The 13,033-nt window shown below is 46.7% G+C and overlaps 1 protein-coding gene across 1 annotated transcript; it reads right to left on the minus strand.

The window, feature by feature from the left end:
* Positions 1–2,343: 2,343 nt before the first annotated feature.
* On the minus strand, positions 2,344–5,321 carry LOC119269961 (bidirectional sugar transporter SWEET1a-like). Its single transcript, XM_037551908.1, has 6 exons — positions 5,018–5,321; positions 4,871–4,907; positions 4,381–4,476; positions 3,406–3,685; positions 3,180–3,299; positions 2,344–2,879 (listed from the first exon to the last, which is right to left on the minus strand). Exons 1-6 carry the CDS (start codon positions 5,052–5,054, stop codon positions 2,634–2,636), a joined length of 816 nt encoding a protein of 271 aa, XP_037407805.1. The 5' UTR covers positions 5,055–5,321; the 3' UTR covers positions 2,344–2,633.
* Positions 5,322–13,033: the final 7,712 nt, after the last annotated feature.

A 13,033-nucleotide genomic window follows, 5' to 3' on the forward strand; every position in this document is an offset into this window, starting at 1 on the left:
CAATGGTAGGAGATCTTGAATATCCGCATCGCCAAGCTTGCCTTCCACACCAAGGAAAGTCCCATCCGGACACGGGACGAAGTCTTCAATCTTGTATCTTCATAGTCCTGGAGTCCGGCTGAAGGTATGGTCCGGCTACCCGAACACCCCCTAATCCAGGACTCCCTCAGCTCCCCAGGTGGGCCAACTTCTGAGCTGACCGGTCCCTCGTGCCGGGCGCTGCCTCACGATGACCGCCAGGTGGACCAACCTGATGTGGGCGCGTCGGCCAATGCCGATGTGACAAGGCGGGATGTCGGATCCCCTGGCACTGACGACGGGATCGACATGGGATCTCGTGCAACTGACGGCAGGATCGACGTGGGATCCCGCGCGGCTGTGATTCCCTCGTCCGGATCTTCTGCGGCGCAGCCTCATGCAGCTCCTGATATGTCGTCTCGCAGGACAAGATCACAGCACGGTATTGTAAAACCACAAATTCGTACAGATGGTACGGTCCGGTATGACAAGCTCAAACCTCGGTTTGGAGGCTTAACAACTACTGGTGAGCCAAGTAGTTTGCATGAAGCTCTAAGTGACACAAAATGGAAAATGGCTATGAATGTTGAGTATGGTGCTCTTATTAAAAATAAGACATGGCATCTAGTTCCACCAACACGAAACAAGAATATCATTGATTGTAAATGGGTTTATAGAATTAAAAGGAAAGCAGATGGTCAAGTTGATAGGTATAAGGCAAGATTAGTAGCCAAAGGTTTTAAACAGAGATATGGTATAGATTATGAAGATACCTTTAGTCCTGTTGTAAAGGCAGCTACTATCAGACTTGTTCTCTCTGTTGCAGTATCAAGAAATTGGAGCCTAAGGCAATTGGATGTTCAGAATGCGTTTCTTCATGGCGTTCTAGAGGAAGAAGTCTATATGAGACAACCACCTGGTTATGAGGTAAAAGGAAAGGAGAATTATCTATGCAAACTTGATAAAGCTCTGTATGGACTAAAACAAGCACCTAGGGCTTGGTACTCCAAGTTAAGTGAAAAACTTCAAATACTTGGTTTCAAATCATCCAAGGGAGATACTTCTTTGTTCTTCTACAGAAAGGGAAATATCACTATTTTTATGTTGGTTTATGTTGATGATATTATTGTTGCTAGCTCACCACAAGATGCAACTGTAGCATTGCTAGAAGATCTTAAGAAGGATTTTGCCTTGAAAGATTTGGGTGATCTTCATTATTTCTTGGGTATTGATGTGAGAAAGGTAAAAGATGGAATACTCCTTACTCAAGAAAAATATGTCAGTATGCTTAAGCGTGCAGGAATGGTAAATTGTAAGGCTTCAAACATGCCCCTCTCCACGTCAGAAAAGTTGTCAAGAGAAGAAGGGGAGCCTCTAGGGGCCGATGAATCAACAAAATACAGGAGCATGGTAGGTGCCTTGCAGTACTTGACACTGACAAGACCTGACATTTGTTTCCCTGTTAATAAAGTATGCCAGTACTTGCATTCTCCTACTTCTCAACATATGTTAGCTGTTAAGAGAATTTTGAGATATCTCAAGGGTACTATGAGTACGGGTCTGAAATTTACCAAGTCAACTTTCAATGTTGTTAGTGCTTTCTCTGATGCTGACTGGGCAGGATGTCGAGATGACAGAAGGTCGACGGGAGGGTTTTGTGTGTTCTTTGATCCAAATTTGATTTCTTGGAGTGCACGTAAGCAAGCTACTGTTTCTCGGTCTAGTACAGAGGCAGAGTACAAATCTTTAGCCAATGCCACTGCTGAGATTATTTGGGTTCAAACTTTGCTACGTGAACTTGGAGTTATGCACTCACCAGTTGCACGTCTCTGGTGTGATAATATTGGTGCCACATATCTGTCAGCAAATCCAGTGTTTCATGCAAGGACAAAACACATAGAAGTGGACTATCATTTTGTTCGAGAGAAAGTAGCTAACAAACTACTAGATATCCGTTTTATTCCCACAGGTGATCAAGTTGCAGATGGTTTTACCAAAGCTTTGTCATGGAAGAAGTTAGAAGACTTCAAGGGCAATCTCAACTTGGTGAAGCTGTGATTGAGGGGGCGTGTTAGAAAGAGTCATGTACAAGGTATACGGTATTGTAAACCGTATACCGTAGAGAGGTAGGTAGATTGCGTGCGTTGTAATCTAGGTGGTTAGGTTGTTAGGGTTTATCCTTATCTCTTGTATAGTTTTCTTGAGGATCAATCCACAACCTAACTGCCGCATGATGTAATCTGCATTGCCTATATAACACGTACGCGTCCCTGCTCAAGGGCATACGCTTCCACGCAATCTTTCAGGCAGAAACCAAATTCGATCTTTGGAGGAGTACAACACACAGAAACAGAGCAGAGGTAGTAATTCACACTTGCAGTTACAGTTTGAGATTTTCGGAATACTGTTTCATAGCTCTCCCGTAGGCTGGCCTTTGGGGAGAGGGTTCCGCACCAGCTTTCTTTCTGGCAAATGTACGTGTACGTACCAAGTCAAGAAACAAATCAACAAGGCAGACACCCACGATCTGCGTAGCATAATAGCTCTACTAACTAATTAAGCAGCGCACTTATGCTGCTGTCACTCCATGCAAGCTCTCTCTGCAACGGCGGCGGCTACACCTGCGCGGCGACCTTGTCGACAACGGCCGGCTCGTCGACGACGGCGGTGTCGTCGTCGACCTTGATCTTTGCCTCGCCCATCTCCACTGCAGCTGCCGCCTTCTTGGCGTCCTCCACCTCGTCGGCCTCGTCGGCGTCCTCCCCCTTGCCGGCGCCGGCGGCGGGGCCCTTGTTCTTCCGGTAGATGGCGTAGAGGATGAGCTGCATCAGGCCCAGGAAGCTCCCGCACCCGTTGGGGATCTGCATGCATGCGCGCGCGTAAAAACATTACTTGTCAGCTTGTTTTAACTTTTGAATGAACTAGGAGTACATGTTGTACTCCAGCAATGCGCCGCATGTCTCGCTGGGCGTTGCATGTGGTGGGCACTATCCCAATCCATCCGCTCAAAGGACTAGGAGCATTCAATGGCTACAGCTAGCACTGCAGCGCACACCGGCCGTGCGCGATACGGGTGGATCATGGATCAGATCGATCATCAGAGCCGAACGACATGTCGATGGGATCTTGGGTTGCCAGGGGAGGAGAAGAGAAGGACGTACGTAGATGAAGGGGTCGAGGCCGAGCAGGCCGTAGATGAACCAGGAGGTGCCGCAGAGGAACACGGACAGGGACAGCAGGAACGGCATGTACTCCACGCTCTTGGTCTTGATCACCAACCTCTGCGCACACACGCGCACACGCATGGGTCATGACCGAGTACATGGATGAAAACTAGAGGTAAATCAATTACAATTAGTCTGTGTGTCTGCGTGCGTGGGTGCGTACCATGATGGAGAGCGGCGAGGCGTACATGCAGATGGAGAAGACGGTGGCGGCGAGGCCGCAGAAGACGGTGCGGGCCTTGCCGTGCAGCGCCAGCAGCGACACCAGCACCACCGTGGCGAAGATGGCGGTGACCACGCTGAGCAGGCCCAGCATCCGGACCTTGGCCCTGCGCTCCGCGAAGATGAGGAAGATGACCACGTAGATGGCCTCGATCACCGACCCCGCGCCGTTGATCGTCGTCACCAGGATGTTGTTCGGGGACACGAACGGCAGCCCGTACCTTCATCCACCCAACCATCAGTTAAACCATCAGTTGATTTTCCCCTCGGTTAATTTGCTTATTGATTGGTTAGTCCTGACAGGATGAACTAATAACTTGTCCAAAAAAAATGTTTTCCATCTAGGTGGAAATTAGAAGCACATGAACGTGAGGACACGTCACTGCCCGGCTGGCAACGCCGACAGGCCAGGGTGGCCGTGCACGAACCGTGCAGCACAAATTTATCGTTCCCGGGGCCGTAGTACTGCCGCGGCGCTGGCAGGTGGGTCCAGGACCAGCTTTCCATCTACCGGGGAAACCGGGCACAGGCTAGTCTACGCTAGGAGCCAACTCACGCCTGATCCCATCAGCTGCAGTGTTTCTTCTGCACGGAAAACTACCCACACGCCAAGTTAAAAATTTCACTGTTCGCTCACATGTTCCAATGTATCCCAAGAGCACAGCAGATCCAACAGATCCTTGCAACTTGCAAGCATGGGGATTTTCACTGTAAAACTGAGCTGCTTTGTGAACTGTAATAATAGTACATGGAGATGGCATGTAAGGAGGATCAGTCGTGCATGCCAAGGCCGTGTGTTGCTGCTATACTTTTTAGAGAAAGTCCGGCGTGTCTATCTATCCTGCTACTAGTGGTAGTACAAGAGTGCAAGAGACTTGTGTCTGAAGCATGCGGGAGTTGGGGAGCGGTTGGTTACCATGCGGATAGGAGGCAGTTGAGCAGCGTCATGTTGTATGGCACGCCGGAGAAGTCCTCCGTCGACTTCCTCTTGATGATCCTCCAGAAGGTGATGCTGCGGCAACACAGCACGCGGGATTTCTCACCGGTCAGAGCAAAACAAAAGAATAATCAAGCACGGCGAGAAGGCAGGAAAATGTAGCTCAGAGCTTCAGAAAAGATAATGGTAACAGCAATGGAGTGCGGCATGGAATCTAGCCAGTCTGTCTCTAGATGGTGCTCCAACTTTGTGCGAGCACCAACGAAACTGCAAGGTTTGTATACTGACTGATGGTTTACCATCAGAACTATAATTTGAGAAAGAAATGGTGCGTGGAGAGGAAGGCTCCAAGAACAGAGCGCTATCAGTCACAGGTTCTTGGGTCTTCCATCGTTGTGCTCGCATCACAAGAGCTCGGCCAAAGAAAACAGATGAAATCAAGGAGGCGATGCGCCAGGGGAGCACTTACACCGGCGACAGGAAGAGGAACAGAGCGATAACATCGCCTGGCGGATGAAAAAACAGCCGTCAGACTCAGACCAATCCACACAAAAGAAGACGAAGAAAAGAACGCCAAACAGAGGGAAGAAGAAGATCGGCCGTGGCGCTCGCTCACCTGAGACCCCGAAGAAGAACCTCGCGATATGCTCCATCTCGGCGCGTCTGCCCCAAGAACACGGTGGGGGGAGAGGGGGAGGTGAGGTCTATCTATCCTTCTCGGCCGAGCGAGAGGAGAGGGGAGGAGTGTAGAGGACAGAGGACAGAGGAGCACTCGGGCACTCAGCTGCACCGAGTAGCTCTCAGCTCCCAACGGCTCGGTAATCAGCACCGCGCTAGGCAACACGGGAGCTGCGTTACGAATGCGGCGTGTCTTTCTCGGCGTCTGCGGTGATGTACTGATGTGTGTGTGGCTGGACCGAGGAGGTGCGGGAGACGATATATAGGGAGCAGGAGAGAGGTGAGCAGGATGCAGAGAGAGGGCCTGCTTATTCATTTCGAGCTTATCTACTCCTGTGTGACGAAAGAATGTTCGGTGGGAAAACACAAATACGCTCCGGCAGTGATAATTCAGCAACACTGCCACGCACTCTGTCAAAAATGTTCCTATATTACACAGGGAGTGCATAGTACGAGTACATCATTAATCCATCGGTACAAGGCACTGTCATTTCCTTAAAAAAAGTAACTGTTCAATAATAAGTGTCGTGATTTTAATTCGGGGAGTAGTGTGTAGTAGGACCACGAAATAAAATCGCATGTAAATAGCCCGATGGCTATCATATGGTTGCTGCCGCGAATTTCTCCATAAATCTCTTCAAACGGCTCCAAAATCAGCAACAACCTCTAGAACTCATCTATCCCAGCTGAAAAATTACCGCGATTGCCCACTATGGTGGCGACTATAGCTGCTGGGAAATCGTTTCTCCCACGATTTTAATCTTTGTGTAGGGCACTATACTTTATGATACCGAGTCGAAAGTAAATTTTTCCAGCATCATTTTTTTATTAATCTCAAGCAGTTGCATTTCTCATGCATTTTTAGGAATAGGTCATCCTGTCGATTTCTGTGTGTGTGATGCGCTATATCGAGGCATCTCGATGGTCTTCATCGGCGGCGGCACGTGGACTACATTTTGGCCGGACAATTGTCTTGGATGTGGAGTTATCCGCAACCGCCTCCTCGCGTTGTTCTCTCATGCTTGAGACCCTCGGCAACCATGTATGCCATGATTCTCTGTGGCCTTCGGCACCCCTCCCCCCTCCATCCCTCACACACATCGGGGAGAATTAGCTACCCACACTATCCAACAAGCTCGTCGAGGTGCGCTGACGAACTTCACGGATACCGGACCGACGGCCTGCACGAGCATCAAAGGCAGGCTTGATACGTCTCCAACGTATCTATAATTTTTGATTGCTCCATGCTATATTATCTACTGTTTTGAATGTTTATGGGCTTTATTATACACTTTTATATCATTTTTGGGACTAACCTATTAACCCAGAGCCCAGTGCCAGTTTCTGTTTTTACCGTTTTTAGGGTTTCGAAGAAAAGGAAAATCAAACGGAGTCCAATTGACCTGAAACTTCACGGAACTCATTTTTGGAAGGAAAGATGCCCAGAAGACTTGGAGTGCACGTCGGGGGATCTGCGAGGAGGTCACGAGGCAGGAGGGCGCGCCCACCCCCCCTAGGCGCGCCCTCCACCCTCGTGAGCCCCTCGTGGGCCCCCTGACGTACTTCTTCCGCCTATATATCTCCATATACCCTAAAACATCCGTGAGCACAATAGATCGGGAGTTCCGCCGCCAGAAGCCTCCGTAGCCACCGAAAATCAATCTAGACCCGTTCCGGCACCCTGCCGGAGGGGGCAATCCTTCCCCAGTGGCCATCTTCATCATCCCGGTGCTCTCCATGACGAGGAGGGAGTAGTTCTCCCTCGGGGCTGAGGGTATGTACCAGTAGCTATGTGTTTGATCTCCCTCTCTCTCGTGTTCTTGATTTTGCACGATCTTGATGTATCGCGAGATTTGCTATTATAGTTGGATCCTATGATGTTTTTGAAGGAAATATGCCCTAGAGGCAATAATAAAGTTATTATTTATTTCCTTATAATCATGATAAATGTTTATTATTCATGCTAGAATTGTATTTACCGGAAACATAATACATGTGTGAATACATAGACAAACAAAGTGTCACTAGTATGCCTCTACTTGACTAGCTCGTTAATCAAAGATGGTTATGTTTCCTAACCATGAACAATGAGTTGTTATTTGATTAACGAGGTCACATCATTAGCAGAATGATCTGATTGACATGACCCATTCCATTAGCTTAGCACCCGATCGTTTAGTATGTTGCTATTGCTTTCTTCATGACTTATACATGTTCCTATGACTATGAGATTATGCAACTCCCGTTTACCGGAGGAACACTTTGGGTACTACCAAACGTCACAACATAACTGGGTGATTATAAAGGAGTACTACAGGTGTCTTCAATGGTCGATGTTGGGTTGGCGTATTTCGAGATTAGGATTTGTCACTCCGATTGTCGGAGAGGTATCTCTGGGCCCTCTCGGTAATACACATCACATAAGCCTTGCAAGCATTACAACTAATATGTTAGTTGTGAGATGATGTATTACGGAATGAGTAAAGAGACTTGCCAGTAAAGAGATTGAACTAGGTATTGGATACCGACGGTCGAATCTCGGGCAAGTAACATACCAATGACAAAGGGAACAACGTATGTTGTTATGCGGTCTGACCGATAAAGATCTTCGTAGAATATGTAGGAGCCAATATGGACATCCAGGTCCCGCTATTGGTTATTGACCAGAGACGTGTCTCGGTCATGTCTACATTGTTCTCGAACCCGTAGGGTCCGCACGCTTAAGGTTACGATGACAGTTATATTATGAGTTTATACATTTTGATGTACCGAAGGTTGTTCGGAGTCCCGGATGTGATCACGGACATGACGAGGAGTCTCGAAATGGTCGAGACGTAAAGATTGATATATTGGAAGCCTATATTTGAATATCGGAAGTGTTCCGGGTGAAATCGGGATTTTACCGGAATACCGGGAGGGTTACCGGAACCCCCCGGGAGCTATTTGGGCCATAGTGGGCCTTAGTGGAAAAGAGAAGGGGCTGCCCTAGATGGGCTGCGCCCCCCCCTCCCTTAGTCCTATTAGGACTAGGAGAGGTGGCCGGCCCCCTCCTCCTCTTTTCCCCTCCGAGGAATCCTAGTTGGACTAGGATTGGAGGGGGAATCCTACTCCCAGAGGGAGTAGGACTCTCCTGCGCCTCCCCCCCTTGGCCGGCCAGCCTCCCCTCCTCTCCTCCTTTATATACGGAGGCAGGGGCACCTCTAAACACACAAGTTGATACAAGTTGATCCACGTGATCTATTCCTTAGCCGTGTGCGGTGCCCCCTGCCACCATATTCCTCGATAATACTGTAGCGGAGTTTAGGCGAAGCCCTGCTGCTGTAGTTCATCAAGATCGTCACCACGCCGTCGTGCTGACGAAACTCTTCCCCGACACTTTGCTGGATCGGAGTCCGGGGATCGTCATCGAGCTGAACGTGTGCTCGAACTCGGAGGTGCCGTAGTTTCGGTGCTTGATCGGTTGGATTGTGAAGACGTACGACTACTTCCTCTACGTCGTGTCATCGCTTCCGCAGTCGGTCTGCGTTGGGTACGTAGACAACACTCTCCCCTCGTTGCTATGCATCACATGATCCTGTGTGTACGTAGGAAAAGTTTTGAAATTACTACGAAACCCAACAGTGGCATCCGAGCCAGGTTATTTATGTTGATGTTATATGCACGAGTAGAACACAAGTGAGTTGTGGACGATACAAGTCATACTGCCTACCAGCATGTCATACTTTGGTTCGGCGGTATTGTTGGACGAGACGACCCGGACCAACCTTACGCGTACGCTTACGCGAGACCGGTTCCCTCGACGTGCTTTGCACAGAGATGGCTTGCGGGCGACTGTCTCTCCAACTTTAGTTGAACCAAGTATGGCTACGCCCGGTCCTTGCGAAGGTTAAAACGGAGTCTATTTGACAAACTATCGTTGTGGTTTTGATGCGTAGGTGAGATTGGTTCTTACTTAAGCCCGTAGCAGCCACGTAAAACATGCAACAACAAAGTAGAGGACGTCTAACTTGTTTTTGCAGGGCATGTTGTGATGTGATATGGTCAAGGCATGATGCTGAATTTTATTGGATGAGATGATCATGTTTTGTAACCGAGTTATCGGCAACTGGCAGGAGCCATATGGTTGTCGCTTTATTGTATGCAATGCAATCGCGATGTAATGCTTTACTTTATTACTAAACGGTAGTGATAGTCGTGGAAGCATAAGATTGGCGAGACGACAACGATGCTACGATGGAGATCAAGGTGTCGCGCCGGTGTCGATGGTGATCATGACGGTGCTTCGGAGATGGAGATCACAAGCACAAGATGATGATGGCCATATCATATCACTTATATTGATTGCATGTGATGTTTATCTTTTTATGCATCTTATCTTGCTTTGATTGACGGTAGCATTATAAGATGATCTCTCACTAAATTATCAAGAAGTGTTCTCCCTGAGTATGCACCGTTGCCAAAGTTCGTCGTGCCCAGACACCACGTGATGATCGGGTGTGATAAGCTCTATGTCCATCTACAACGGGTGCAAGCCAGTTTTTGCACACGCAGAATACTCAGGTTAAACTTGACGAGCCTAGCATATGCAGATATGGCCTCGGAACACGGAGACCGAAAGGTCGAGCGTGAATCATATAGTAGATATGATCAACATAACGATGTTCACCATTGAAAACTACTCCATCTCACGTGATGATCGGTCATGGTTTAGTTGATTTGGATCACGTAATCACTTAGAAGATTAGAGGGATGTCTATCTAAGTGGGAGTTCTTAAATAATATGATTAATTGAACTTAAATTTATCATGAACTTAGTACCTGATAGTATCTTGCTTGTTTATGTTGATTGTAGATAGATGGCTCGTGCTGTTGTTCCGTTGAATTTTAATGCGTTCCTTGAGAAAGCAAAGTTGAAAGATGATGGTAGCAATTACACGGACTGGGTCCGTAACTTGAGGATTATCCTCATTGCTGCACAGAAAAATTACGTCCTGGAAGCACCGCTGGGTGCCAGGCCTGCTGCTGGAGCAACACCAGATGTTATGAACGTCTGGCAGAGCAAAGCTGATGACTACTCGATAGTTTAGTGTGCCATGCTTTACGGCTTAGAATCGGGACTTCAACGACGTTTTGAACGTCATGGAGCATATGAGATGTTCCAGGAGTTGAAGTTAATACTTCAAGCAAATGCCCGAATTGAGAGATATGAAGTCTCCAATAAGTTCTATAGCTGCAAGATGGAGGAGAACAGTTCTGTCAATGAGCATATACTCAAAATGTCTGGGTATAATAATCACTTGATTCAATTGGGAGTTAATCTTCCGGATGATTGCGTTATTGACAGAATTCTCCAATCACTACCACCAAGCTACAAGAGCTTCGTGATGAACTATAATATGCAAGGGATGAACAAGACTATTCCCGAGCTCTTCGCAATGCTGAAAGCTGCGGAGGTAGAAATCAAGAAGGAGCATCAAGTGTTGATGGTTAACAAGACCACTAGTTTCAAGAAAAAGGCCAAAGGGAAGAAAAAGGGGAACTTCAAGAAGAACGGCAAGCAAGTTGCTGCTCAAGAGAAGAAACCCAAGTCTGGACCTAAGCCTGAAACAGAGTGCTTCTACTGCAAGCAGACTGGTCACTGGAAGCGGAACTGCCCCAAGTATTTGGCGGATAAGAAGGATGGCAAGGTGAACAAAGGTATATGTGATATACATGTTATTGATGTGTACCTTACTAGAGCTCGCAGTAGCACCTGGGTATTTGATACTGGTTCTGTTGCTAATATTTGCAACTCGAAACAGGGACTACAGAATAAGCGGGCACTGGCAAAGGACGAGGTGACGATGCGCGTGGGAAACGGTTCCAAAGTCGATGTGATCGCAGTCGGCACGCTACCTCTACATCTACCTTCGGGATTAATATTAGACCTAAGTAATTGTTATTTGGTGCCAACGTTGAGCATGAACATTATATCTGGATCTTGTTTAATGCGAGACGGTTATTCATTTAAATCAGAGAATAATGGTTGTTCTATTTATATGAGTAATATCTTTTATGGTCATGCACCCTTGAAGAGTGGTCTATTCTTATTGAATCTCGATAGTAGTAATACACATATTCATAATGTTGAAGCCAAAAGATGCAGAGTTGATAACGAAAGTGCAATTTATTTGTGGCACTGTCGTTTAGGTCATATCGGTATAAAGCGCATGAAGAAACTCCATGCTGATGGACTTTTGGAACCACTTGATTATGAATCACTTGGTACTTGCGAACCGTGCCTCATGGGCAAGATGACTAAAACACCGTTCTCCGGTACTATGGAGAGAGCAACAGATTTGTTGGAAATCATACATACCGATGTATGTGGCCCGATGAATGTTGAGGCTCGTGACGGATATCGTTATTTTCTCACCTTCACAGATGATTTAAGCAGATATGGGTATATCTACTTAATGAAACATAAGTCTGAAACATTTGAAAAGTTCAAAGAATTTCAGAGTGAAGTTGAAAATCATCGTAACAAGAAAATAAAGTTTCTACGATCTGATCGTGGAGGAGAATATTTGAGTTACGAGTTTGGTGTACATTTGAAAAACTGTGGAATAGTTTCGCAACTCACGCCACCCGCAACACCACAGCGTAATGGTGTGTCCGAACGTCATAATCGTACTTTACTAGATATGGTGCGATCTATGATGTCTCTTACTGATTTACCGCTATCATTTTGGGGATATGCTTTAGAGACGGCCGCATTCACGTTAAATAGGGCACCATCAAAATCCGTTGAGACGACGCCTTATGAACTGTGGTTTGGCAAGAAACCAAAGTTGTCGTTTCTTAAAGTTTGGGGCTGCGATGCTTATGTGAAAAAACTTCAACCTGATAAGCTCGAACCCAAATCGGAGAAATGTGTCTTCATAGGATACCCAAAGGAAACTGTTGGGTACACCTTCTATCACAGATCCGAAGGCAAGACATTCGTTGCTAAGAATGGATCATTTCTAGAGAAGGGTTTTCTCTCGAAAGGAGTGAGTGGGAGGAAAGTAGAACTTGACGAGGTAACTGTAACCGCTCCCTTACTGGAAAGTAGTTCATCACAGAAAACTGTTTCAGTGACACCTACACCAGTTAGTGAGGAAGCCAATGATAATGATCATGAAACTTCAGATCAAGATACTGCTGAACCTCGTAGATCAACCAGAGTAAGGTCCGCACCAGAGTGGTACGGTAATCCTGTTCTGGAGGTCATGCTACTAGATCATGATGAACCTACGAACTATGAAGAAGCGATGGTGAGCCCAGATTCCGCAAAGTGGCTTGAAGCCATGAAATCTGAGATGGGATCCATGTATGAGAACAAAGTATGGACTTTGGTTGACTTGCCCGATGATCGGCAAGCAATTGAGAATAAATGGATATTTAAGAAGAAGACTGACGCTGATGGTAATGTTACTGTCTACAAAGCTCGACTTGTCGCAAAAGGTTTTCGGCAAGTTCAAGGAATTGACTATGATGAGACCTTCTCACCTGTAGCGATGCTTAAGTCCGTCCGAATCATGTTAGCAATTGCCGCATTTTATGATTATGAAATTTGGCAAATGGATGTCAAAACTGCATTCCTGAATGGATTTCTGGAAGAAGAGTTGTATATGATGCAACCAGAAGGTTTTGTCGATCCAAAGGGAGCTAACAAAGTGTGCAAGCTCCAGCGATCCATTTATGGACTGGTGCAAGCCTCTCGGAGTTGGAATAAACGTTTTGATAGTGTGATCAAAGCATTTGGTTTTATACAGACTTTCGGAGAAGCCTGTATTTACAAGAAAGTGAGTGGGAGCTCTGTAGCATTTCTGATATTATATGTGGATGACATATTACTAATTGGAAATGATATAGAATTTCTGGATAGCATAAAGGGATACTTGAATAAAAGTTTTTCGATGAAAGACCTCAG

The sequence above is a fragment of the Triticum dicoccoides genome, chromosome 3A, assembly GCF_002162155.2.
Source record: "Triticum dicoccoides isolate Atlit2015 ecotype Zavitan chromosome 3A, WEW_v2.0, whole genome shotgun sequence".
In the NCBI taxonomy this organism is placed as follows: domain Eukaryota; kingdom Viridiplantae; phylum Streptophyta; class Magnoliopsida; order Poales; family Poaceae; genus Triticum; species Triticum dicoccoides.